We start from the raw sequence: 25,216 nt of genomic DNA, 5'->3' as shown, positions 1-25,216 counted from the left end.
GCTTCTCAATTTACAGTCACTATGTTACAGTTTATCTTTTTTTTTTTTTTTTCTTTCAAAGGTGGTATATTTTGTGGAATTGCAAAACAATTTAGAATTAACCATTTACTTTGAGTCATCCCATACTCTTATAACTATGTCTTACTGCAGTGTGTTCATACAATCCATTTAGGGGCAGTCCAAAGGCCTCGACATTCATGGAAACACTTCCACCCATTTCAAACTGAGTTTGTTACCTTTTGATAGTTAATTTTTTTCTCTCCTCCTTCACTGGCTCCTCCCTCTGAACATTTTAAGAAATCTGTTTGTTCCTCATTACAGTTCACATTTTTTGGTATTGTTGAGAAAGGTTTTCATGTGGGTGTAAGTCAGTATGTCAACTTTTAAGCCCCCTGACAATATTAGGGTCCCTAGACAGACTGGGCGAAAATGCCTAGTCAAAGCCCCGCTGTGTTTGTGCAGTTCCCCTAACATTCATCTCAGTGAGACTCATTCAGATATGATTCAAATGTGATATCTCCAGTCTGGACTATTTTACAAGGATATTTCCTGGGGGCCCTGCAGGATTCTCCCATCTTGTCTTTTCTAGTCCGCTTATTCCTTACTCAGCTTGCTGGCCTGCATGCTTTGTATACAGGACAGACTTGCAACTAGCAGGTCAGCTCTCCTGGTATGCTGGCTGTTTTCTCTGAGTTGGACGCATCCCAGTAAAGATACAATGTAGGAAGTGGAAATACAAAATGGTCCAGCAGGTATGGGAGTCATAGGCCCCAAACCAAGACATGGCATTGAAAGAGGTTTGGACCATCTCTTTGCTGTGGTCCTCAGCAGGCTTCGGTATCTGGAAGTGACTTTGCAGTTGGTCTGCCACAGAGCCTTGCACAAATGCGTCTTCCTCCAGGCTTGCTATTGTCCTGTCCCATCCTGCAAACAGGATGAGACTTAGACATTTTAGGAGCTGCTTATGCAGTGAACAGTTCTGAGAGAGCCTATGTAGCCATGTCCCTTGCATAGTTACCCTAAAGTGCACGCTAATACCTTGTGAAAAGCAAGGAAAACCCAAAAGGGTATTACTGAAGGCAATTTCATCACTGCTACCAAGTTTTAAAATGTGGCTCTTTTGTTTTCCCTAGCTAATAGGGAAACTCACCCTACTCACCAGGTTTGCACTACCACATCTCCACTGTACTATGCATTTAGACAGGTTTTGAAATGTATCCAAGTTTATGAAAAAGTATTTTTAAGTTTCTCAAGGCAAAAATAATTAGGAGACTGAAGTAGTATACATACAGCCTCCTGATTTCAAATACTGCAGCAGTTATTTTGACCAACATCTGTGATTGTATCTAAACGGATGCCAGCAGTCTAAATGAAGGACTTGATCCACTACACAGTACTATTAAATCAATAATTAGAAGAACGTAGTTTCATTTGCCTTCGGTTCAATGTGAAAACAATACTATTACAAAGATACCAAATGAATATAGGAGATCTCTTGGTGAAGTTGAATTAGGAAAGCAGAGCAGACTGCTCTAATTCTTTCTCCATCAACATCACCTCTTACGCTGGCACATCATTTACAGACTTTGGGCCTGTGTTAATTTAACAGATGTAAATTGAGCAGGCTTTCTGAATATGGGAACCACACCAGCAAAACATCATGCATAAGTGCTACCATTTAGCGTTGCAGGTATTGCATAGGACACAGCAATCACACATGGCATTTGCTACATTGGCATCTAAATAGTGGATTTCACAGTGCCATTTTTATCTTCTGTTTGCAGTTTGTCTGTGTGTGATGTGATACACCACAGCAGGAAAAGATCAATAGTTGCTTCAAAGTAAGAGTGCATACCATATCAATGTCATTATCACGAAATAATTTTCCAGCTTTTTCAAACACATTAATACCAGAATTTTTCAGTCCTTTTACATACACCTTCCCAGTACTCCCTCCCTCCCTGCCTTCTGTTTCTGCAACACAGTATTACAGAACACTTAACCTAGCAGTGGCCTCAATACACTTTGGGGAGCCTGTTCGCTAGGTGTCAGATCATGCTCACGTCATATTGCTTATGCCTATTTTAAAGGTCATGACTGAAAAGTGTGGGAACTTAAGAGTACTTACATGACAGTACTTTTTTTTTTTTTAACAACAGAACAATAGCTCCCAATAACAACAGTAAAAGCCAGCTAGCACAGAGAGAACTTAACTGAACATCTAACTAAAATTAAAAGCAGATTCCTTTGGCCTGTATGCAGGAGATATGAGACTTCATAAAATTTAAAGTGACAGCACAGTTTTTCTCAGTGCCCCACGCTCATGACCTGTAAATTCATGAATTAACACTGTGCTATTGTTCTAACAATAGGAAGCTTAGGAGATGTTGAATCTTCTGTCTAGCTGTTGTCTTCTAATGGGGAGATCTCATCCAGAAATGCAAACCTGATTTTGAAAGAAAGCTCCTTTCTTTAAAACTGTATCTCTGCAATTTGATTAGACTGCAGTCTTTTCTGTGAGTTAGATCTTTGCTATGCAGTGACTGAAAACAAATGCTGTTCTTAGACACATTACGTGCCCAGAAGGAATTTACATATGGCCTTGGATATTAGAATCTAGTACTGAGAGAAAATATTGGTCAGAACATTGAAGTAATCACCTGTAACCTATTTTTTAAAAATCTGTTCTACATAGGTAAACTTATAGCCTGATAGGCAGGGAATAAATAGTAGGCTAGAATAAAAATATCTATATAGGTAAGAAATCGGATGAGATGGAAAGGCTAGGATACTAGCCTGTGCAGTTTGTTCTTACTGAATATGTAAATGCCCTTTCCTCTAGTTACTTGGCAGTGCTGGTTTGACCTTTCAAAGATGAACCTGCTGTCATCATGAATTCTTGGATTGCAGAAACGTTTTTCGAGTTTTTTTACTCCCAGCTTGGCCATTCTTTCACTGTGTGGCCTCAATCAATGCTCTCTGCTTTAATGCCTGTGTAAAGTTAGACTGCTATTAATTTTTAATAGAAAATTGTAAAATTCAGTGCATTTATCTTTAAAAAATTCTGTTATAGTTAAATGTAGTTTTTCACATAATTGCTTAAGATACATTTGACTAGCTAACAGCATCACATTAATTTGATATTAATAATATTCTGCAAGTGTGGTGACTTGGCAAACAAAATTTTAAACTGTGTTCTTGTACCACTTAATTTAGTTAAATGTAAAATAAATTCGTGTGTACTGGGCCAATTTTTGTTTTACAATGAGAACATATTACAACAGTTTGCTGAATCACTACCAGCGCTTTCATCTTCCTGTAAATTGTTTCATTTAACAATGGTGAGATATGCTGAGATTTAACACTTCAGAGTATCTATTCCTAAAGGAACTCTAGTAGTGTTTTATCAAGCAGATCTACTCTTTAAGTTTTATATTTCCTCCTCAAAAATAAATATTTAAGAAGTGTCTCTTGCACACTCCATTTTCTTTAAAATGCTTCTTTTTACTGTATCAAACTATAGTGAGATTATCATGGATATTTTCCTGGTCCATTAAAATAACAACTGTTAAATCTTATCTAGACAGATCTTTAAGATCAAATGGTAAACAACTGATTGCACTTGTGTCTGTTGTATAAAACTGGCATCTGATTTCTTAAGCAAAGAAATAACTACATACTAGTTCCACATAACCTGAGATTATCTGAAAGCTAACACTGAGGTCTGTGGGCCTGCTTTGTAATCTTTCATCACAGATAGACTTCAAGCCATAGTAATTTAAATAGTCTACCATGCTGTAATATGTTGCAGAAGGAGAATATTTCACCAAATGTATTACTACAGCAAGCATTTGTTTTAAAAGATAATTTTAATCTCTTCCTCATCTTCATGCCTTGGAACAAATTCCTGATTTCTCATTGCCAAATCACTTTCAGTCCCAGGCCTCCTTTCAACCTGCTTTTCAATTCTAGCACCAAGTTAAATATGACAAGGAAGAGCAGGGAAAATGATGCAAGTGTGGTTTGCGCTAGAATGCTACAAAGCTAAAATTCAGACTGACAAATCTTTTGCTATATAGCAATCAATGTACCTAATTCAACATTTACAGTTACATCACTAAACGCTGCTACGAGAAATCCAAAGTTCAATCTTATACTGCTGCCAGAAATTCAAAGTCCTTACTTAATATGCTTCCTATTGATATCATCAGATCTTTTGGTTAGCCATGAATCTGAGCTTAGGGTGACTGATGGTAAGTAGCTTGCTCGTAACTGGGCGGCAGCTCCCATGTGAACTCAGAGGAGCCAGGAATTACTGCTGTATGTTGTGACAAATTGCTGCTGCTGCTCAGCTTTTTAGAGTGTTTTACCAGTGCAAACCACGGGCTTACCACACCAGCTGGATTCTTGCTGGTGGAGGAATCACTGCCTCAGACAGTAGTGCAGTACTGATATTTTTGCCTCAGAGTATGCCAGTAACGTGTTTGTTGGATCACTGCAGGTGCTATGCAGCAGGTTTCCCCAAAGTCTGGAATGTCCTTGGAGGTACTGGGCTGCACAGAGACTGTGAGCCAGAACAGGCAAGATGCAAGAACAACCACAAAACCACGGATGAAATGCAAAGAGTAAATTTATTCTAGTTACCTCGTGACCTAGGGGATCTCTGCAGCAACATCTGGGCGGAGGCACGCAAGCAGGGATGCAGGCACCACGGAGCTCAGTCCTTGCCAGCCAGAAAGAAGCGAAGAAAGAAAGTATCTCGAACCTACTGCTTTCACCTGTACATATCGGATTTTTGCAGGCATACTTTTCCACTGTGCTTTGGTCTTTCCCGTGTTCGATAGGGTGCATCTGAATATCTCACAGGCTTATGTTGTAATATCTAAACGCAGACATTCTACCTGTCAAGCACACAGGGCTAAACAACAATTAGTGAGATACTGTGTTTTTCAGCACCCCAGCTGCAAGTCACTTGAGTGTGTTTACACAACCCTCCTCACCAATCTTCCGTTGTATTCCCACAGAAACTATGTACTAACCTGGCTCTGCAGGAGGCAGCTTTCCATAGCATCTCTGGGCTGTGTCACTTACACCTCACTTGATATTCCCCTGTGCTCATCAAGTGAGGACTGCTGCTTATAGGACTTGAAAGATGGTATGAAAAAATCTTCTCTCATATTCTTCTCACAATTCTCCCATGTTGGATGTGCCTTTTACCAGCTCTGTCACGATCTCACCGGTTGATTAGCTTTTCAAAGTCTCTGCAAGCATTTAGGTGAGACTTGCTGAAGTAACAGCTAAAATCCCTGCAAGCATTCCTACTGAGCATACTCAAACATCACCACACGGTTCCCCCACGGGGGTACTGGGCATGTGCTAACTCACATGTTGCTACAACTAACAGCATTGTGCATCATGCATCATCCCTACAGAACGATTTCTTGTGCTTCAAGACAGAGCAACCACAAAACCCATGGACATACCAGGTCTGAACAAAGAATGCATTTATAAGCCATGAAGGAGACAAATTGAGAGCTACTGAGAAAAAGGTGAAAAACTGAAAATAGGTTGTCTGTGAAAGGACCAATGAGATGAAAAATAGTGGGGAAAAATAGTTCCTAGTCCGAGTGAAAGGAAAGAGGAAAAAAATTGTGGCACAGAGGTGAAATTGAGATTGGCTGGCAAAAAAACCTTATCAGTGTGTGGAAGAGCATTGTACTAGATTTCAATTAATCTCATAGTTTCACATTATGAATTGTGTAATCGGGTCTAAAGTACCTTAAACTGAAGCACTTCAGATCAATGCTTTTGTCAGCAAGCTCTTTGCTCCCTGTGAAATGGGATAATAGGATCTCATCAGATCTCAGTAACAGAATAAAATTAATAATTTAAAAAGCACCACAGAAGTGGTGAAAAATATAGAAAACAATAAAGTTAATAATTCAGTACTTTTATTAGATAAAGCTTCAATATAGTACATCAAATAGAGAGATGGCCTACATGCCTTGAAGTTGGTAAAATTATTGCTGTCCTTTATCCATTTATTTAATTGTGCTGTGCACTGAATTAAGTAGAGACTCTTTCAGAAAAGTGGCAGGTTGCCATTGTATCATAGCAGCTATAAACGCCTGGCTCATGTTGATATCAGGGAATCAAACTTAATTCTTTCATTTCAGATAAGCAATGAATTATTTTTTTGAAAAAATTCGCTTTAAATCAAAGTCGACACACATTTTCGTGGAAAGCTATTGTGGGTGTACTTAAGCTGTTGATGTGTCAGAATAGTTACAAAAGGAAAGTAAGTTTCTGTGTAGTCACGTGGAAAACCTTGTTTTACTTAGTGGCTAATGCCACCAGGTGGCTAGTTAGTGTAAATGACTGAAAGCCGTAAAATGCTTTTTTCTTTCACTTCTAGGTAAACAAGTACTTTCGTATGTTTCCAAGTGTGAATTTTTATGTGTGACACAAAAAAAATTAAAAATAGTGAAAGTAGAAAGGATTGATTAGTAGAGAGGATTAAAGCCCAAAGAGAAACATACATTAAAAGGACATTTCTGGAGATCAGTGGAATACACTTACCTAGTTTGTAGATTAACAGTAAATCAGCTGGTAAAAATGATTAAGTGTGAAACAGTGCCAAAGCTCAAGGAAAAAGAATTAATTAATTATGGAGAAAAATATGTTATCCTACATTGTGACTTTTATCACAATTTACTTCCTTTTATATGGTCAGGATTGTTTTATTGACTCAACATTCCCATCTCCTTGGGGAAGAAAAAAAAGCATATGCAAATTGCTTTGGTAGGAAGAATTCTTCCTAAGGGAATATTATTGTTATTATTTCCCTAATACATATTTAGCCAAGACAATAATATTGAAAAGCTTGAAAAATTCTGAAGTCTAGTCCTGTAAGTGTAGGATACACAAGTGAGGTGAATAAATATCAGGACTGTTACCTTCATAGGAAGACCAGTATCCTGCATGTATTCAGCCAAATCTAAATGCACTTTTTCAAACACATGTCAATATATCAAAATGGTAACAAAATCTTCTTAGATCTAAGTTATCCATCATCAAAACAATATGATAGCGATGCAGCCTTTTTGCACATCACTTGATTTGAACTCACATGAGGTTTTACCGTGATAATCTTGCCAGTAACACATTTGCCTAGTAGACACATATATGAAACTTGAGCAAGGGCTGACCTCCTAAAATACCACAATTTTGCTGTATAGTTGGCTTCATACTCAAGAGAAAAATTGATTACAAGGAACCACATAATAACATGGGTTCTCTTCAGACCTAGCTTCAATGGCTTATTGTTTTCCATATTACTTTGGGCTTAAAAGATACCATAGCTATCAGTATATGCCTTGGACTGCACAATATTTAATTTCCAAAATTATATATATCTTACTTAATTGTTTCCTCAGTTCTTAAGCAACATAAATTCCCCTTTATATACTCAGCATGAAGTTTCCTTTATGAAATTGCTTTTACTTACTTCCTTGAGATCCTGTAACAAACTGTGCAAAAGAAGTCATTGGCTTCTTTTCATGTTACATGTTACATTGTTCATTTGCCATCTGACATTGTCATCCTCTGACATAGTTCAATAGTAGATTACACAACTTTATCTCTCTTCAGGCTTGCAGGAAAACTAAAAACTAAGCCCCATCCCTCTTCTTTTAAAGGAGACTAGTATGTCTGAAAAGATTCCTTCCAAAGGAGTATGGGTATTTGTAGTTAGAGAGTAATTGTTTTATCCTGATTCTCTTGGTGTTTTCCCAGTTTTCCTGCTTTATAGCTCATTGGCAGTACCTAACACCTGAAATAAGAGAAGCTATAAAATGAGAAGCAAAACAGTATTCCCTCTCTTACCCACTTTACTTTTCACAGATAAATGAATTTTTTTCTTAAACTCTGATTACAGTTTCCAACAGGATTGTAGCTCACATTTTCATCCCTCCTTGTGGGTCTTAATGAGAAAATTACTACCATATGTCTTATATTTATAACAATCATAGAATACCAGGTTGGAAGGGACCTCAAGGATTATCTGGTCCAATGTTTCCTGGCAAAAGCACAGTCTAGACAAGATGGCCCAGCACCCTGTCCAGTGTTGGGGAATCCACGACTTCCCTGGAGCGATTATTCCAGTGGCTGATTGTTCTCATCGTGAAAAATTTTCCTCTGTGTCCACATGGAATCTCCCCAGGAGTAACTTGTACCCATTTCCCCTCATCTTTTCCATGTGACTCCTTGTAAAAACGGAGTCTCCATCTTCTCTGTAGCCACCCTTTAAATACTGGAACATGGTGGTAAGGTCTCCCCTAAGCCTTCTTTTCTCAAGGCTGAACAAACCCAGTTCTCTCAGCCTTTCCTCACATGGCAGGCTACCCAGTCCCTTGATCATCTTTGTGATGATCTTTGGACCCTCTCCAGCCTGTCCACATCTTTTTTGTTTCAGACATAAACATGCCATTTTGTCAATGAGCCAAGACCCTAAAATAAGATCTTAATATTTTGATATTAATTCCTCTATAATCTGTGTAAGTTATGAACCTAAATATTGTCAAGAATATTGGTCACTGTGATCACCCGTTTTCATACTGTAGAGCGTATTTGTTAGTATTTGTCATACTAATAATGTATTTGCAAGGAAGGCTATTTTTAATCAGCATAAATTAATTAGAAACACACAAGCACTTAATAAAGCATGTATGTATTTGGGTTTACAATTTTATCAAACTCATAGTTTGGGGACTTTATGAATGGCTGTTGTAAACTGGTTTTTCTTTTTCCTAAGCTAGGGGGAAATACCCATATTTAAACTATTGATTACGTGTTATGTTTCTTCAGCTGCTGTACACTTAGTGAGATGTCAGCTTCCCAGTGACTTCTATGAGCAGGATAATACAAGTGTAACAGTCAAATCATTTGTCTCATTAGGCAAAGTAGTTAATTATAGTTTTTCATGTTAAATATATCTCATAATACGCTATTACAGAGTACCTCTAAAGTTAATGTTGCTTTTATAGAAACTGAGAAAACAGTGGAACACTAACAGCATTTGCAAGTCTGCTATGTACTGCTAAGTACTTTCTAAAGAAACACGGTTGAAGTAGTATTGAAATCACTAGCACTGCTCAGACCTAATAAGCAAGAGCCCTCCAGTCAAGGTGTTTGTTAACAGAATCACAATATTTCTGTTCTGTGGGAGGGCAAAATTCCTTTTGGATATTTATTAAATAACTGCCTTTTTGTGCTGCTTTGATTTGCAAGCAACTGAGGACTTGGAATAAAATGAAGAAAAATAGAACTCGGAGAAGCTCGTGTACATAACTGCATTTTCTGCCAGCAAACCCCCAGTTACAGCCAGTTATTTGCTTTCTTGACACGAAAAACCTGTTGTTGCAGGCCTGTACACGTGAACACCTTTAGGCATATGAATAGCACCGCAAGTGAGCTCTGCAGGCTTTCACAAGGACCGCCGTCTCTCAGTGAAGCCTACGGGGCAAGACTAGTTGTAGAGCCAGGACATTCATCAACACCTCCAGCGTTTAGAGACTGCAAAGAAACTCCGTGCCCTTAACACGCTTCGCAGGAGCCCACCTCTCCCGGGGACTCACACCGGTTCCTGAGGGCCGTTTCGCGTGTCCCCGGGCGCACCCGCGGGCAGGGCCGGGCCCGCACTCGGCAGCGGCCTCTCCGCACCGCCGCAGCCGGCGGGAGGCCATGGCGGGGCCGCCCCGCGCAGGCAGGAAAGCGACCGCTGCCGCGGAGAGCGGCTCAGAGAGCGGAGAGGAGAGAGGGAAGGGGCCAGGCGGGTGCTTTCCCGCTGCCCTTTTGTGCGGGAGCGGCGGCGGGGAGGGGAGCGTGGGGCTGCCCGGAAGGAGGGCGGTGCGCGGCGGGCGGGGCCGCTTTACCTGAGGCGCTGCTGTGGCCGCGGGCGCTTCGGTTAAACTGGCGCCAGTGAGTGTTCCGAGGGTGGATTCTTCAAGCTCCTTGGAAACTGTGTATGCCTAATAGAATAGCTGTAGCAGCAGCTGTGAAGCAAATTAAAATCTGGTGAAGCTTTCAGAGCACCTTGCAGCTGCAGACTTCTATGCAAGCATTTCTGAATCTCTTTACAGAAAACTCCTAAGCCTGTTTGCTTTAACGAGTAGAGGTAAGCTATCACTTTCTTTATCTAGAAGCCACACCAACTGTGGTCTTCTCTTGTATCTTGTTTGCTTCTTAACGTTATGTGAATATTTCTTATTTTGCTTTTTCGCTAATATGTATAGGAGATGGATCTGTGGTTACTGTTACAGTAAAGGTGCAGATCCTGTAGCTGGATTTGCTCGTTAGAGTAACAAGCTGTGTCGTTTTTAGGTGAGCCAGCAACTTTGGGTTCTTCATATAGATAAAAGACCATAAGGTTGGGGCCTTATATATGATATATGCAGAGGAGCTGCCCAACAGAAAGGTAAATAATTGAAGTAAACAACTGAACAGGGCAGAATCCTTGCCTCTTTTGTTCTTGGTGGCATATATGGAAAAAAGACAAACTTACTGTATTTGTTTAAGGTTGCATATTTTTCTTCTAAAAGAAAGTGTCTCTTTGGTAGGGAGTAAATGCATAGCAGGCTTTAAAATCATGCTGTAAATTTGCACCAGCTTGTGCTTTGAGGAAAAAGTTATCAGAAGTTGTGGTTGGTTTTTTTTGTCTTTTAACTGCACCAGTAGATAATTAAAATTACTTAATATTCTCTGAGGTCTGTGGAAGTGTGTGTCTGACAAAGGAAACTGTAGGGTCAGTGCTTCACTACAACTTGATGTATTTCAGCTGAGGTGTGAGGTCTTGTGGGCTTAGCCTGTGAAGCAGTATAAAATGTGTGTCTGACATAAAGAAGGCTTTTGTGAATGTTTCCTTTTCGTGTGTGTACTGTTTCTTCTTTCAGACAAACTTCCTCTGATCCTGGGTCTGATAAAGATTAGTCCTGTTAGATGTAAGTCGAAGAGATTACAATGTAATATAAGTTGTATTACTGTAAGTAGAAAGCCAATAGCTGTTTTACTCATACTTAGTCACTGTAGCAGAAGGAAGGGCTGCTATGAAAAAACCTTCAAAATTCAATTTGAAACACAAGCCTCGAAGTTCTTTTTGAATGTTTCCTGAGTAGAAAGATCAAGAGGCTGAGGTGCATGTGCTTTGCCATCTTAGGGGCATGACAGTGTGTGTGTGTTTGCATTTTAAAAATAGTAAGCAGTTGTGGACGTGTGAATGCTGCTTGTTTTCTGCCCTTGTTCAATCTAGCTGTTGTGATATGAGCACCTTTAAATGAGCAGAAGTTAACCCAAACTCTTTCTGAACTCAGGTGGCAAGCCTGGCTGCTTTTGCTTTGTAAGAGCATGTTTCTAAAGACGCATGGCAGAAACACCTTCTGTTAATACAGTTTATTATCATTTAGATGGCTTTTTCTTTTTATGCTTGCTCTCTTGTCTAATGGTGCTCAGAATAAAAATGCTGGCTATGACAGTTTTTGTACCTTTGATTTGGCAATATGTTTGCCTTGCCCCTCATCTCCCTCTCTGAAAGTAGTTTTAGATTTCATACTGTGCAGCTAATGAATTTTTGTTAAAGAGCTGAAAGAAGATAACATCTATGAAAAGATCCTGAGTTTGTGTGTGAATGTTGTGCTCATGAGGAATTAGGCTACTAGGGCTTTCTTAGCTGTTAATATCTGCGGGGACCGTAGGAGTTTTTTCAATGCAGGAGGGAGTAACTAACTGCTCTCCATTTATCCAAATCCAGTTACTGTAAAACCATGAGACTTAATCAGGAGAATAAATTCCCATGTATACTAAATATCATGAAAAGATACCCACTAAATTTTGGTATGGTTTGTTCAGACTTTTAAAGATTCTGTTCCAAAAATTACAGCACTCACTTTATTCCAACCACTTTTTATTCTTTCCATTTCCCTCCTGAGGAGGAAAAGATGACTCCTGAATGAATAGGATGATAAGTTTTAAATGTTCAGACAAGTGTAGTTGTATTGCACTGAAATATTACAGAAGCTGGTAGGTATTATTAGGAGCAAACCTGTATTTCTCTTTGCAATTGGCCTTCCCAGGCAGAATCTCTAGAGATTAACCCACAGATAATTACTTTGGCCTTTAACCGGTAGTGTTTGAATTATCACAGAGGTATTCTTGTCTTGACATGGTCCATCATAAGTATGAAGAATGCTAGCTATTTCATCTTCATTCATACTAACTGAAATGGTTGTTTCTTGTTCACTTTTCCAGGAGTATCTGTTGTAGGTTCTCAGTGAGTTTTTTTCACTGCCTCTAAGTAGCTGCTCTGAATCCTATTACTGTTGGAATAACTGCCCATGCAAGGAGTATATTTGGAACCCCTGTTCTGATTTTTCTACATGATTTTCTCCAAATTTCTGATGAGTTATATGCAATGTAAGTTCCCAAAAATGGGCGCTCTAACAAAAAACTCTACCTCTGTCTTGAGTTCTGACCTGCCCAACAAAAATATATATAAAGTTACTTGGTAGTACGGCTCAAGAAATGCTTGACTTGAAATTACAGATTACTTTAGAAGTCAGCTGTTAGTGTTGTGTAATCTCTGCATGAAATTGTTTTTTACAGTTATGATCAAGTTCCATATGAAATAAATACTGACCCTTTGATTACTCAGCTTCCTTGGAGAAGCTTAAGTTCTTTCTAAGGCATTTTGCCAAAGTCAAGCAAGGACGATGAGAAGATGACTCCGTATTTTTTTGTTTTATATTAATTAGAGGACTGTATTGTAAATGGCTTCAAGTATATAATGCTTTCCCTCCCTCCACCCCAAGAGCGACATGGTATTTGAAACACCATTAGAATTACAGGTAAGGATGAGATTTCTTGAAACAAACTTGTTCTGAAGCTTTCTTTCCTGCCGGGGGTTTGAGTTACATATTATACTGACGATTTAAGTAGGGAGGGTGAGGGAGGGAATAACACATTTGCAGTCACGCTTCAAACTAATGAGTATTGAAGTATTTTTTTTCCACTCTAAATAAAGGTATAAAACATAGTGGTTTGAATGATTGTCTTATCCTGCAGTGGTGTGGTGTGCGCTAGTATCTTATCTGTAGAGAAAGGACTCCTCGATCTTATGCTGTCTTTGGTTGTACACAACGTACTGAGAAGTCTGTCTATAGTACAAGACTTAAGTAAAATCAACAATGTGCTATGTGGTTGTGTTCTGACTATGGAGCTAGTATGCTGTGTATGCTATGTTACCTCCTTGTAACCTTGACTGGGGCATTTACTGATGTATGCTACTGCATGGTGTGTGGCTGATAGTCAGAGAAGACAGAGGAACAAGATTGTATGTGCTCTCAGGCCCTCGGTTAACACGAGCATTTCAGTGTAATGCATTTATCTTGGAAAACAAGACACTGGGTGGTGCAGAAATCCTTAAACTCCCTTTTGTTCTTCCAGGCTGCTCAAATGATAGTAAGTTAGCAAAAACACTGGAGAATTGCCAGTTGGAAAATGCTGCAGAAATTAGCTCTTATGTTTTTAAACATCATTATGCTTCTTTCCCAAAGTCAATTATTCCTATTCCTCTTTAGTACAGGGAGCCTGACTGTTAATTCATAGGCTGTCACCAATGAGTAGTTGTATTTCAAAGGGTTATAAATGAGCCACTGTAGCCAAAGCTGCTCAATACAACTTGCAAGCAAAATCTGTCAAGGACAAATCTACAATTTATAATAAGTTATAGTGGAAACTGAGAGTGTTTTCAGATGCTATGGTTAATAGCAGGCTGTTCAACAGCTTACACGCCTCAAAAATTGAGTTAACATATTCTCATTTTGAATCTAGCTGTAGTGGCAATGCTTGGTGATTTAAGGTTTTGACTAAGTTATGTTGTTCTTACCTAGAAAAGATGATCTTGCAGAGATCAGCTGGTTCATCTTTATTAGAACACAAATTAACTGTTCTTTTAATTCAGGCATGTTTCTGGGAGGAGTAGAATAGAAGAGTGAGTAACAGTTCTGTAAGATGTGAGATTTTTTGATCAGTCTCTTGGGACCTTGTTGATACAGGTGGAGAACTGTTTTCTTTGTTGTTGTTTTTTTTTTTCTTCTTCAAAAGGCATTTATTCTTTTGCTGTGAGGTTAAGCATGATTCACGTATCACACTTCAGCTTTCCTGAACCTAACCTCTCTGTAACAAATCATTTTCATGCCATTAATCCTAACATTTTTTTTTTTTTCAGAGTTGTACTTGTGTATGTAGTTGTGAGATTGTTTTCTTTCTCTGGTTTTCCTGCAAAGAGGAATATCAGAAAAAAGTTGCGTATTCAACAGTTTATTGCATGTTCACTTATTGGAAACCTTGATTCCTTTACCTCTTTGTGTAATTAGTTAAAATTTTAAAGCTAGTTACTCTTCTAATTCTAAATAACTAAATATTCTGCATTGTGGTATATATGACATGTTAAATATCTAAAAATGCAGTCATTCCTGGTAACATCACTTAGAGGGAATTAACACTATCATGGCTGTAGAACTCTTAATCAGATAGAAGAGGAAACCATATAATCTTACAGAAAAAAGAGGTGACTTTTTTAATATAGGAGTGACTTGTTGCTTGCCAGTGGCTGACTTTGGTTGGGGTATTTTTTTGTTCAGCAAAGCAGATGGTCTGTTGTGCAAATACTTGGCTGAGGATGAGTATAACTGCTTATTGATCTTCAGCCTGAGTATACTTGTCCTTCTCAGAATTGCTTATTGCTGGTTCATTAGTTTAATTAGGTATCTTCCTTAGGTGTTTGGGTTTTTTAAAATATTGTTCATTTTTGAACTACTAATGATATGTGCTTAGCTTTCCAGACTAACTCTTTCTTTCTCTTGGCCAGACTGCCGTATGCACAAGGGCATGACATACTGTTTTTCGTTCTTGTAACGGGTGGGTTTTTTAGAGCTAACGGAGACATCCAAACCTGCCTATAGGAGGAAGTTCTGGACATCTCTTGGATTTCCCCTCTTTCTTCCTGTATATTCAGATTTTATGTCCTTGTCTGTCTTGCTCTTTATGATTGCTACGAGACTCGTAGGCTGAAGCCTGAGAGTGTGTGTGCATGTTGCAAAAGCGTGTAGGGAGGCACGGTGAGATCCTAGCTGAACTAGGGGCAGCAGGTGAGTGATTGTAAACTTCTATTTCTGGCTATTCCAAACTAAGTAAGTATGAAGTTCTACTGTGTTATAAAAAGGGGGTTACTGTGGTATTCGAGTTAAAGTCCAGAGTTCTTTAAGGAATAATTTCTTGAAGATTGACTTCACTAGAATGTTGACCTATTGTACTGTTCTGTCTACAGTATGCTTTTGGAGATATTTTCCTACAAATTCCAAATAAATCTTTAACCGCAGAGTGATTGGTGTTATAAAAGTGCTTCCCATCTTCTGTCTGCCTCTTTTGCTGTGTAAGTGGAGAATGTAGAGTGACAATCTATTTCCAGATTAAAGGAGGAAAGGAACTTCTCAAGGCAACTGAGTAAGTCTTGTTTGAGGAAGGCTAAATTTTAATATGGAAATTATTCTTCTTTATGGAATCTAGCCTTCACTGTTGAATGTTCATAGAGAAGATTGCTCTTCTACAGTTAACTCTGTGTCAAAAATTTTAAAAAGTTTTTTAAAATTGCTTTTCAGTACAGTGCTTCTTTCAGATTTTGGCCTTTTTCATTCTTTTGATCTCTGCTTCTTCCTCCTTCTCTTTTGAGTCAGCCGTGTCTGGCAAATAATGTTTCTTGTTTCATTTTAAATCCCTACCACATCCTCTGCTACTTAAACTAGAGTACTAACCTACCCTTTTTCTTGTCTCTTTGGTATGCAGTCTTACCTCTCCTGGCAGCAACTTGTTTTGACAATTTCACTGGTACATATAAAAGCTGCTTTAATGCCACCATTGTACTGAACCTTAGTTTTTAGCTTCATTAACTTATGAATAGAATCATGTTGATTTGTGACGGTTTGGAGAAGTATTGGAACTAGAAGGAAAGGCTTACTTTACCTTGAAGTTAAAGATACTGTCATAATGTTGTCGTGACTATCTGGGAGGAGCAGTTGAGTGTTGGGTGTTTTTTTCCTTCCAGTTCCTGAAATGTAACTGTATAACCCCATCTCCCCTCTGAATTTTTTTCTTCTGTTTATTGGTGTAAGGTTGCTGAGGAGCTCTTATGTTGAAGTACAAATGTAGCATTGCTTTGGATATTGTGGATGAGAACTTCGGAAAAGTTAATATTGATGACTCCTAGAGAGTGTGTAAAACTAATGACATGCCTTGTCTTTATTTGACTGCTTTTTAGGTATCAGAGTTCAGTCTGAAGCAGCTCTGTGCCTTTCTTATCTTCATGTCTATGCGTGCTGTCAGGGAACTTCATAACCTGATACTTCTTATCACTTGGTGCAAAATGGGCATGGCTCTTCCAGAAGGCAGACCTATTTGCCTGGTGTATGTCCTCCTAGAGCTGATAACCCACTTCTTGTGACTAAGGACTGAAAAGAAGTTTCTCTGTTCACCCAACCTTTTGGATGTGCAAATGCTTTTTCTTTTTGGCTAAGGTGTTCTGTAAACAGCTATACAACTGTAAACCATGCATAATGCTTAGTTATCAAAACAATTACTACAGCTTTTTTGAAAACAGTGTTGTGGCAGAGCAAAACACTATATGATGAATGCTGGGATTAGGGTTTCATTTAACTGCTTTAGGCTCTTAGGTCCTACTACCCCACATGTTTTTCACACATGCTGTTCCCTTAATGAGAGTCTGACAAGCAGTGATACTGTTTGACTAATTGTCTGGAGGTCCAATATCCATAGGAAGAGTTCAAAGAAAGTCTTGTGCTTGCTTGTCTGCAACAAGCATATATATTTCTTTGTTTAAATCTTTATACCAAATTCTCACTGTTTTGCATGTATGAAATGTATATCTGACATTTGGCAACCTTAGTTTCCCTGCAGAAAGAAGAACTTGTTACCTGGGAAGTATTTGTCATATGCGAAGAAATAGACACGAGTTGTGGAAACAAAAGGCAGTCTTCAATGATGCACAGTTTGGAGCTCGGATTAATCAGGAGTGGGCTTTGTACTAGTTGTGTAGTTCCTCAGTACTGTGAACCTTTATATGTCAATGAAACATGTTTAAAGATCCATCTGTCCTGTACACATGTTTAAGCGACTTGGGATTTTGTTTTGAGAGAGAATAAGGGAGGTGTAAGCAAAAGAAATTTTAAAAGTGATGTCAAAATTCAGTGAGAGAAATAATCCACCCAGTGGATGGGGAGATTCGTGTATTATCTATACTCTCGATGGCCTGAAACACGGTATCTGTGAACATTTCTTGTGAAGTCTGGCAGTTACCAGAAGCACACATTCCTTTTAGCTTCTGCAGCTGGGAATGGTCTTCTCATGCCTGCTTTTGTTATAAACATATTTTTAAATTTTAGTATTCAACTGACTCCTCTAAAGGTGAGTGGTGACCTTTATTGTATTTAATTGCCTGTAATTCTTATTTTGTATAGATGGAGCTGCCTGGCCTTGCTTATGCTGTTTGGATGTTTATTTGCTTCTATGCATCTGTGGATGGCTATCCAAGTGGAAAAGTAAGAGAAGCCTGCACTAGTATGATACCCTGTCATGGTAGCTCTCCACAACTGTTACCTGAGCACACCATTACTGTGAATTGGACGGAATTTAAGCCAGGGGACAATATAGAAGGTATTGTCACTTATAGCTGAAAAGTTTAATTTACTGTTTCTTTGTGTTGTAGCATGTCTTCACTTGGTTAGCTACACTAGATCTATCTAAGCAGTTGAATCTTACTCAGGTGATCCACTTAGTCATTCAGTACTTGTAAAATGGGCTTTTGGTGGTCATTGTTGAAATATTTCATTCTTCCTCTGGAAGATATTTCACTTCCTTCTTATTTTTCTTCTTGCTTCAGTTCACCTGTCTGGACCAGATTTTGAAGGATTTTTCATTCAAGCCCGGGATGCAGAACACCTGGATAGCCCTGCAGTTGGTTCTTTCATGTTAGTTGACCGGAGACTTTCTCAGCTTCTGACGTGTGGCCGTACCAAGGTATAGTCTAGTGTCTTAAAATGGGATGTCAGTCACTGAGGTGTTTGTACTAGACCATGTCTGTAATAGGACAGAACTAAGCTATGTAATCTTTTAGCTCAAGACTCTCAGAAAATTGGTCCAACTTGCAATATAGAGGCATGGCTCACTACAACTCTGTCAGACTATTTTTACGAGCCACTTAAACTGTGGTGATGGAAGGCTCTTGACTGCTGCAAGAAGATGCAGCATTTATAACAATTTCTATTTGTGCACGGTGAATATAGTGTATTCCTGGATATTGTATAATAAAAAGAGGAGAGCATGCTCTGTTTGCTTTGAAGAGGAGCATTATCAATGACTTTCCATGTTTGTTAGGACAGAGAAAAAGTTTTAGAGCAAGGAAAGTTTAGGGCAGTTGCTGTGGTGAACGAACACTAGAATAGGCTATTTTGTGTTGCTCTGTCAGTTACTGTTAATGGAGCCTTCTTACTAACAGGTTAGATCAAATCTTTGATATCCATTTTAGATAAATTGATTCTGTTTCATGTGCAAGAGATGTAAACTCTAGTGTTTCAGCAACTGCCTTGAACTTCATGAACATGCACAGTGTCATCTGAGCTGGTGTAGAGCAAGTTCTCAATGTGCCTAGATGTAATTTTTTTCTATCCAATTCTACCACCTGCCGCCCAGTGGCATCCAATTAATGCATTCATCAGTGCTGTAAAGCCATGGGGATGTCTGGATCGTGCCCTCTGTGCTCAGGGGACTTAGTTCAGCGCTGTGTCTGATGTGTTTATCTTGTGCAAATAGCTGTCTGACCCCAAGACTACTCGATTTTTTTTTTTGTCCTCTGGAATACTAGTTCTGATCTCTCTGTACAGTTATTGCACTGTCCCTCATTGCTCTTACTACCTAAAAACGGAGCATTATTTTACTATCAAAAAACTGGAGGGTTATCATACCATTTCTGCATAAATGCTGCAGGGATCTCTCATCACTGGCGTCTTGATTGAAAGACCTCTAGTTGTTCCTTCTATCCTTAAAGTTTGTTAGTATGTATAAGTTTCAGTGCTAGATTCATCTGAGTTGATGGTGACTGGGATCATGAGGAAAAGCCAGTTGCACTGGGTCTGTATAGTGTAACAGTATGGTGTCTGTTTAGGATTTAGCTGCAGCCTATGATGACTGTTTGTTAGCTGAAATCTTAGTGCATATCCACCGTGTAACTCTTTATATGTGTGTTTTCAGAATTCAGCTGTCAGTCACACAAGTAAAACAAAAAAGAAATACATAAAAGTTTATTGGATTGCTCCTGGAAATGCCCCAAAACGTGTACAGTTTCTGTAAGTAAATCTAGTATTAGTTCTAGTTTATTAAAATGCAAATAAGGTAAACCTGTAGCGTTGTCTGTTTTGGATATTTTCCAACAGCTGAGAAGTATCCTTGAACTAATGCCCTGAAAAGTCAACACCTCTTGCTCACTGTGGAGTTTACACTAATGCAGACACTTGTTCTTTAGGGAAAGCCTGGAGGTGATTATTTTCATTTTTGTAGGGGGAGTAGAAGGGGATTTGGAGATTGGTTTCTTTAGTATTTCTAGCTAACAGCTCACTTCTCATGCCTGTAAGATACAGTGTTAAGAATCTTTTTCTGTGCTTGTATATAACAAAATGGTATGCGTACCCTCTGTTATACTGCTAGGTTTTTGAGAACTAATGGATAAAAGCTATGCAACTCTTGTCTGAGGTTGTAATCTGTGCCACAGACGTGCTTCTTATATGCAGTAGAACATGCAGTAGTATGTTTTAAAATTATTTTTTCACTGAGATTTCAGATATTTTCCTACTTTTAATACCTGAAATGGTAGAGGTCTGCATAAAGGTGGGGATTTTGCAAATAAGTTGTACAAACTGTAAAAGCTTTTCATTTTTCCTTTTTTTAAAGAAACTATCAACTCTTGATGTATACAGTAATGACTCTCTGTGTGTTGTGTTTAAGAGCCACAGTTGTAAAGAAATACAAGACTTTCTGGGTGAAGATTCCTGGTCCCATTGTTTCTCAGCCTAAGGTACCATCCCCAACAACACCCTTGCATGCAACATCAGAGGCTATGTCAACTTCACACCTGATTTCCTACTTATCAAAGCCAGTAAGTAATTGTAACCTAAATAATGCTATCTTTAATGCTTGTAATCAATGGAATTTAATAAAATCACATTGATACAGCCTATTAACAGAAAGGGGGAGATGATGGATGAGTAACTTTGATATCAGAGACCAAGAACATAGACAGGTACTGTCTTGTGTTAGCTGAGTTGCTTGAACCTTGTGTGGGTTAAATGTCATGCCACACAGGGGTCAGAAGGTTGATAGAACATTTAGAACTTAATGGTCAGAAAATATTATGCGTACCTGGGAAGAGAGATGGGAGAAGACTTGCTCTGGTCTTGACTAATAACTTCCTATTTAGTAACTGAAGGCTTGGAAACTTCATTCTGTGAGTTCATCTGTGTTAGTGACTTCTACTACTGATTCTTGCCTGGATTGAGCAAGCATCACTATTTGATCCAGAATAAGTGTGACTTTTAATCCATGTATATTCTCATTGTGTATCATTGGAATTCCTACTTTAAAAAGGAAATGAAAAGCTGGTCTTCCCTTTTTATCCCTCATCCTACAGCTGATATTACCTCTCTAAAAATTAAACCAAAGGAAGTTCAGATAAAGTTTTTACTTTCTTTTCAAAGTTATTCTATTACAATATCTTTAAAGTGAAAATTTAACTTGAGTAAAAGCACAGCTTAGAACTCACCATCATTTTATCTGCTAGTCCTGGGGTAATTGTAGAGGTGGGTTAAGAGATTAATGTGTGGATGAGATGACATTTCTTGCTGTTCCTTGTATGATTTCTTCTAGAATGAGGAAGAGGGGATACTCATTGCTTATGACTTGATTGTTTGCTTAATTGTCTAGTTTAATGCATCGGGTTGTGGAAGTATGAAGCTCTGCATTAGGAACCCTTCAAACTGTGATCCTGAAAGTGCTTCCTGTTTTTTTCTGTCCTTCCAACAAGAGAAGGGTTCGGTATTTATTGAAATGAGTGGTCCAAGTGAAGGATATTTAGCATTTGCGTTGTCCCATGACCAGTGGATGGTGAGTGTCCTATTTTACTACTTTAGTTGCTTTTGTGATCTTAGTAAAGTTTGAATGGTAGTCTAGCAAAACTTGCATATGGAAAACTGAAATGCTGGTAGATGTCACACAGAGTAACTCCTCTCCCATAGCGCTGAAGCACAGGTTGCATTTTATAGGTAGATATTCAGTTTTAGTTCAGGACTGACCATTTACAGTAGAATTTCCTTGTTTTAGCAGAATCCACCCCATCTGATAGCAAGTAGCTGACCAGAATTTCTGGTTATATCAATCTTTCTTTGTTACCTAGCCAAAAACCCTCACCTGTCAAAAGCTGAGTTGCTATACTTTCTGAAAACCATTTGCATTTCATCATTGTTTGTACAGGAGAGACGCCATTCAATTTTAATAAGTGTTTAGAGATCCTTTTTCCTAATTGGTCTTAAAGTGAAGGGATGATGCTGTTGACAGATGCATAATCCATAAACAAACTTGCACAAAGGAGATGCTGTTTACATTCATGTCCCTAGCACAAGAACACTTGGTTCTTAACAATGCTTGTCTTTACAGCTATGAGGAAAGCAAACTTTTAACTAAAGAGGGCTTTTAAATAGCATCAACATCCATCTCTATTTTGTCTGGTTAATTTAGTAAATTCTAAATAGCTAAAGAAACTTCTGATAATATGGCTGTTACCTTGGGAGCGACAGAGCATAAATCATAATGTGCCATCTTTGACATAATGTGGTTCCTCTGTAACGCTGAAGTGTTTGAAAGCTGGGAAATAATAGCTTGACAGCTAGATAAATCTGTCTCAGGTCTTGTTGCATATATTAAATCAGAGAGCTTTTGACAACTGCCAGTAGTGATTTTTATTGGGCTATAACTACCTTGTTCTTTTAAACTCTCTAGGGTGGTGATGATGCATATCTGTGTGTTAATGAGGACCACCATGTTTACATAAGCACTGCCTATCTGAAGGGCCGAAGTCCTCCTGTTTTGTATTCAGAGGTACATTTGAAAACAACTAAGACATTTCCACAAATGTAGGTTTGAAGCAATGAACAGTATGCTGCTGCTTTGTGCTTTTATTTTGCACAGCAGTTTTAAATAGTAAAGTGGATCCGTAACACTTTAAGGTGATGTTGGTTGGGCTTCTACTTCCTGGTAAATGTTTGGAAGTCTAAATTTAATTTTTAAAAATGAGTCATGCGATGGGACCTTACTCTACTGAGGAACTTTTTTATGCCCATTGTTACTCTGTTCTTTTGCTATATATGCAGTTGCAATTGCTACATCTTGGGTTAAAGGTTGAAAGGGAAGGGGAAATTGTTATGAGCTGGAAAATTGGTGGTAATAAGTTCAAGCCTTATGCTGCTGTGTTGACTTACTGACATACCTTCTAAGTTGGTAAACAAGAGATTTTTCTCTCCCACCCCGATCTTTGCCATTCTTGGTTTGTGGCAATTGTGGCAGCCAATTACTCTGCCAGTCTGAAAAGACTGGGTATTAAATGTCTTCTATTTCACAGAATGCCCTTGAAGATGTGTCATGGAGGCTTGTGGATGGTGTTCTTCAGTGTTCTTTCAGAAGGAGTATTCGTCTTCCTGCTTACAAAGGGAGATTTAATCTGGATAGCAGTTACTACATCTTTCTGGCAGATGGGGAAGCTAGTGAAGGTAAACTTAACTTACGTAGGGTTGATTTTCTTTGAACAGCTCTAAATGAGTTAGTAACCCTTATGTAAGATAGTTTAGCTGAGAATTAATATCTGAACTAAGGTTTTCCAAGTTTGAAGCACTTAGTCCAGTTGTCTGTACTGCCTCTCTGGATCATCGGTTTGCTTTTACAAGCTGTAGTAAACTCACTCATGTGTGTGTGTTGTATGCCCCCTTGATGCTAGGAACTGGTAGCTTCTTGAGATCTGGCCACATCTTTTTAAAATGAAGACTGGCATCAAAGGTAATTATTCTTCATGCCTTGTGTGTGTAGTGGAGGAAGTTATTTTCTGTAGAGGGGTGAGTTAGTTCTTGTACATTAAGTATGCAAGACAGCTTAGATGACATCTTAAGTTCTTGTCATATTGTGTGTCAGAAATTTAGTTTGTATGATTATGCTCAGTGGTCACAACAGGCTTGCATTCATAAATAATAGCAGGCACGCTTACAAGTGCAGTGACTTTCATTGGCCATAAATAAACCACTTTATGTCACTGCTTAGGTGGACTAATATATAAGCATCGTCGTCAGCCTCTGATCACCAATAGAATGTACAATGTCACAGGCCTTCCTCAGGATATTGGAGGTTCCCGGTCCCCTCGACTTATCAAGGCTCATGGTAAGCTGCAACTTCTAGCTATGTCTTTCAGTTCTAAACTTGCTGAGACTGGAAATTTTAATTTTTCCTCATTATTGCAGAGTAGGTATTTCCTCTTGTCTTTCTGGCACTAATGTTACATATACTGTTGGCTAGCAAGATCTGAGACTGTGAAGACAAAGTAAAGTTTTTAGTAATTTTTCAAGAAGAGCATTATAAGATGATTTTTGCTCAGGAAAATGAACTTGCATTTGTCTTTTCTCTTAAATTTATAATTAGGACTTGTTTCTGTTTAACTCTTTCTCTCTGGTTTAATTTGTTCTAGTTGTGTTATTGGTTTAATTCTATTTGAAATGAGAAACCCCTCAGCTGACAGTTCAGGGACATTGAAGTTGAGAATTTTTTCTCTCACAGTACTGAACTTTAAATGAAGCCTATGAAGAACTATCACTCATTCGTTGTCAAACAAATTGTAAGAAATGTCACTTTTCATCCTCTGATGTCTAAGTTGGTGACAGAACAGCATCTCTCACTAGTATGTACTGACTGTACTGGTGCATACGAAATGTGTGTAGCCAGAGCTGCTCTGTTGTGCTGTGTGGGCATAGCATGATTATCTTTGATATGGATGTGTTTGCCCTCTAAGAAAGTAAATACTATAAAATTGTAGTCTGAACCAGCTGATTAAAATCTTATCACTGGTAAATTCTGACCACATCCATAAGGACTAAACTGTTACACAGTCTTTGAAGCTGTATTCATATGCAGCTAATTACTCATGTTTACCTTGTATTTTTTCAATTTTTAGGAGCGCTAATGTTTGTTGCTTGGATTACTGCAGTTAGTATTGGTGTTATTGTTGCACGATTCTTCAAACCTGTCTGGTCTCATTCATTCTTGTTTGGAAAGGAGATGTGGTTTCAGGTGGGCAAAATATCCCCATATCTTCAGCTGTGTTTTCTAGCTTTATTGTAAGCAGAACTATGAACCTATGGGATCCAAGAAATAAGAGATTAAACTTGGTGTGATTTTTTTTTTTTTTTTTTTTTTAACCTTAGTCTTAAAAAATGTAACAATTACAGCTCAGAAATTCGCCTACTTGACTAGGAAAAGCAAAGTCTAAAGAGGATGCTAAGAACATCTTTAACTGTACATCTGTTAAATGTATTTTAATAGCATATTAAGAAAGCTGTAGAGTTTCTAAAAGCAAACTTAACTTTTCTAGGTGCATCGTATACTTATGTTGACCACAGTCACGTTTACGAGCATTTCTTTTGTGTTACCTTTTATATACCGAGGAGGTTGGAGCCAAGTAAGTGTGTGCTTTATTTTGTTTGTTAACTCAGATGTAAAGGTTGGACCAAATGAATGAGAGTCCACTGATGACTAACATGTTACAACTTTTGCTGAGGAAATTGCTGTGAAAACTGCCTTAAGTAGGCTGATTTTGAATCCTAGCAACACAGAAGAGGAATGTTACCTCCTTTACAATTGACGAACTTCAGTGCTTTTCTTCCTTGCTCTTTCTCCCATATAAAGTCCTTGCTCACAGTTTCTTTATGTACTAAATAAGTCGTCTTCCCATTTCTTTAGAGAACTTGAATTTGGGAGAGGAGTGAGGAGGTAAACCTGCTGGGAGTAAGTG

The 25,216-nt window shown here is 38.5% G+C and overlaps 1 protein-coding gene across 3 annotated transcripts in view; it reads left to right on the top strand.

The window, feature by feature from the left end:
• The window catches only part of FRRS1 (ferric chelate reductase 1), a 34,527-nt gene that overhangs the window by 751 nt on the left and 8,560 nt on the right, over positions 1 to 25,216 (top strand). For all 3 annotated transcript variants that reach the window (XR_012633684.1, XR_012633683.1, XM_074906641.1), the window contains exons 3-12: positions 17,583 to 17,778; positions 18,005 to 18,141; positions 19,372 to 19,466; positions 20,122 to 20,272; positions 21,097 to 21,276; positions 22,168 to 22,266; positions 22,787 to 22,934; positions 23,476 to 23,592; positions 24,380 to 24,495; positions 24,797 to 24,883. Coding sequence is in view for 1 of the 3 variants with exons in the window: in XM_074906641.1 (XP_074762742.1) it covers positions 17,583 to 17,778; positions 18,005 to 18,141; positions 19,372 to 19,466; positions 20,122 to 20,272; positions 21,097 to 21,276; positions 22,168 to 22,266; positions 22,787 to 22,934; positions 23,476 to 23,592; positions 24,380 to 24,495; positions 24,797 to 24,883 (1,326 nt within the window). In the remaining 2 variants the exon portion in view is untranslated. The remainder of the gene's footprint in view (positions 1 to 17,582; positions 17,779 to 18,004; positions 18,142 to 19,371; positions 19,467 to 20,121; positions 20,273 to 21,096; positions 21,277 to 22,167; positions 22,267 to 22,786; positions 22,935 to 23,475; positions 23,593 to 24,379; positions 24,496 to 24,796; positions 24,884 to 25,216) is intronic.

Source organism: Athene noctua, chromosome 5, assembly GCF_965140245.1.
Source record: "Athene noctua chromosome 5, bAthNoc1.hap1.1, whole genome shotgun sequence".
In the NCBI taxonomy this organism is placed as follows: domain Eukaryota; kingdom Metazoa; phylum Chordata; class Aves; order Strigiformes; family Strigidae; genus Athene; species Athene noctua.
The sequence above is the reverse complement of the archived record's forward strand: the minus strand, read 5'-3'. Positions and strand labels throughout refer to the sequence as shown.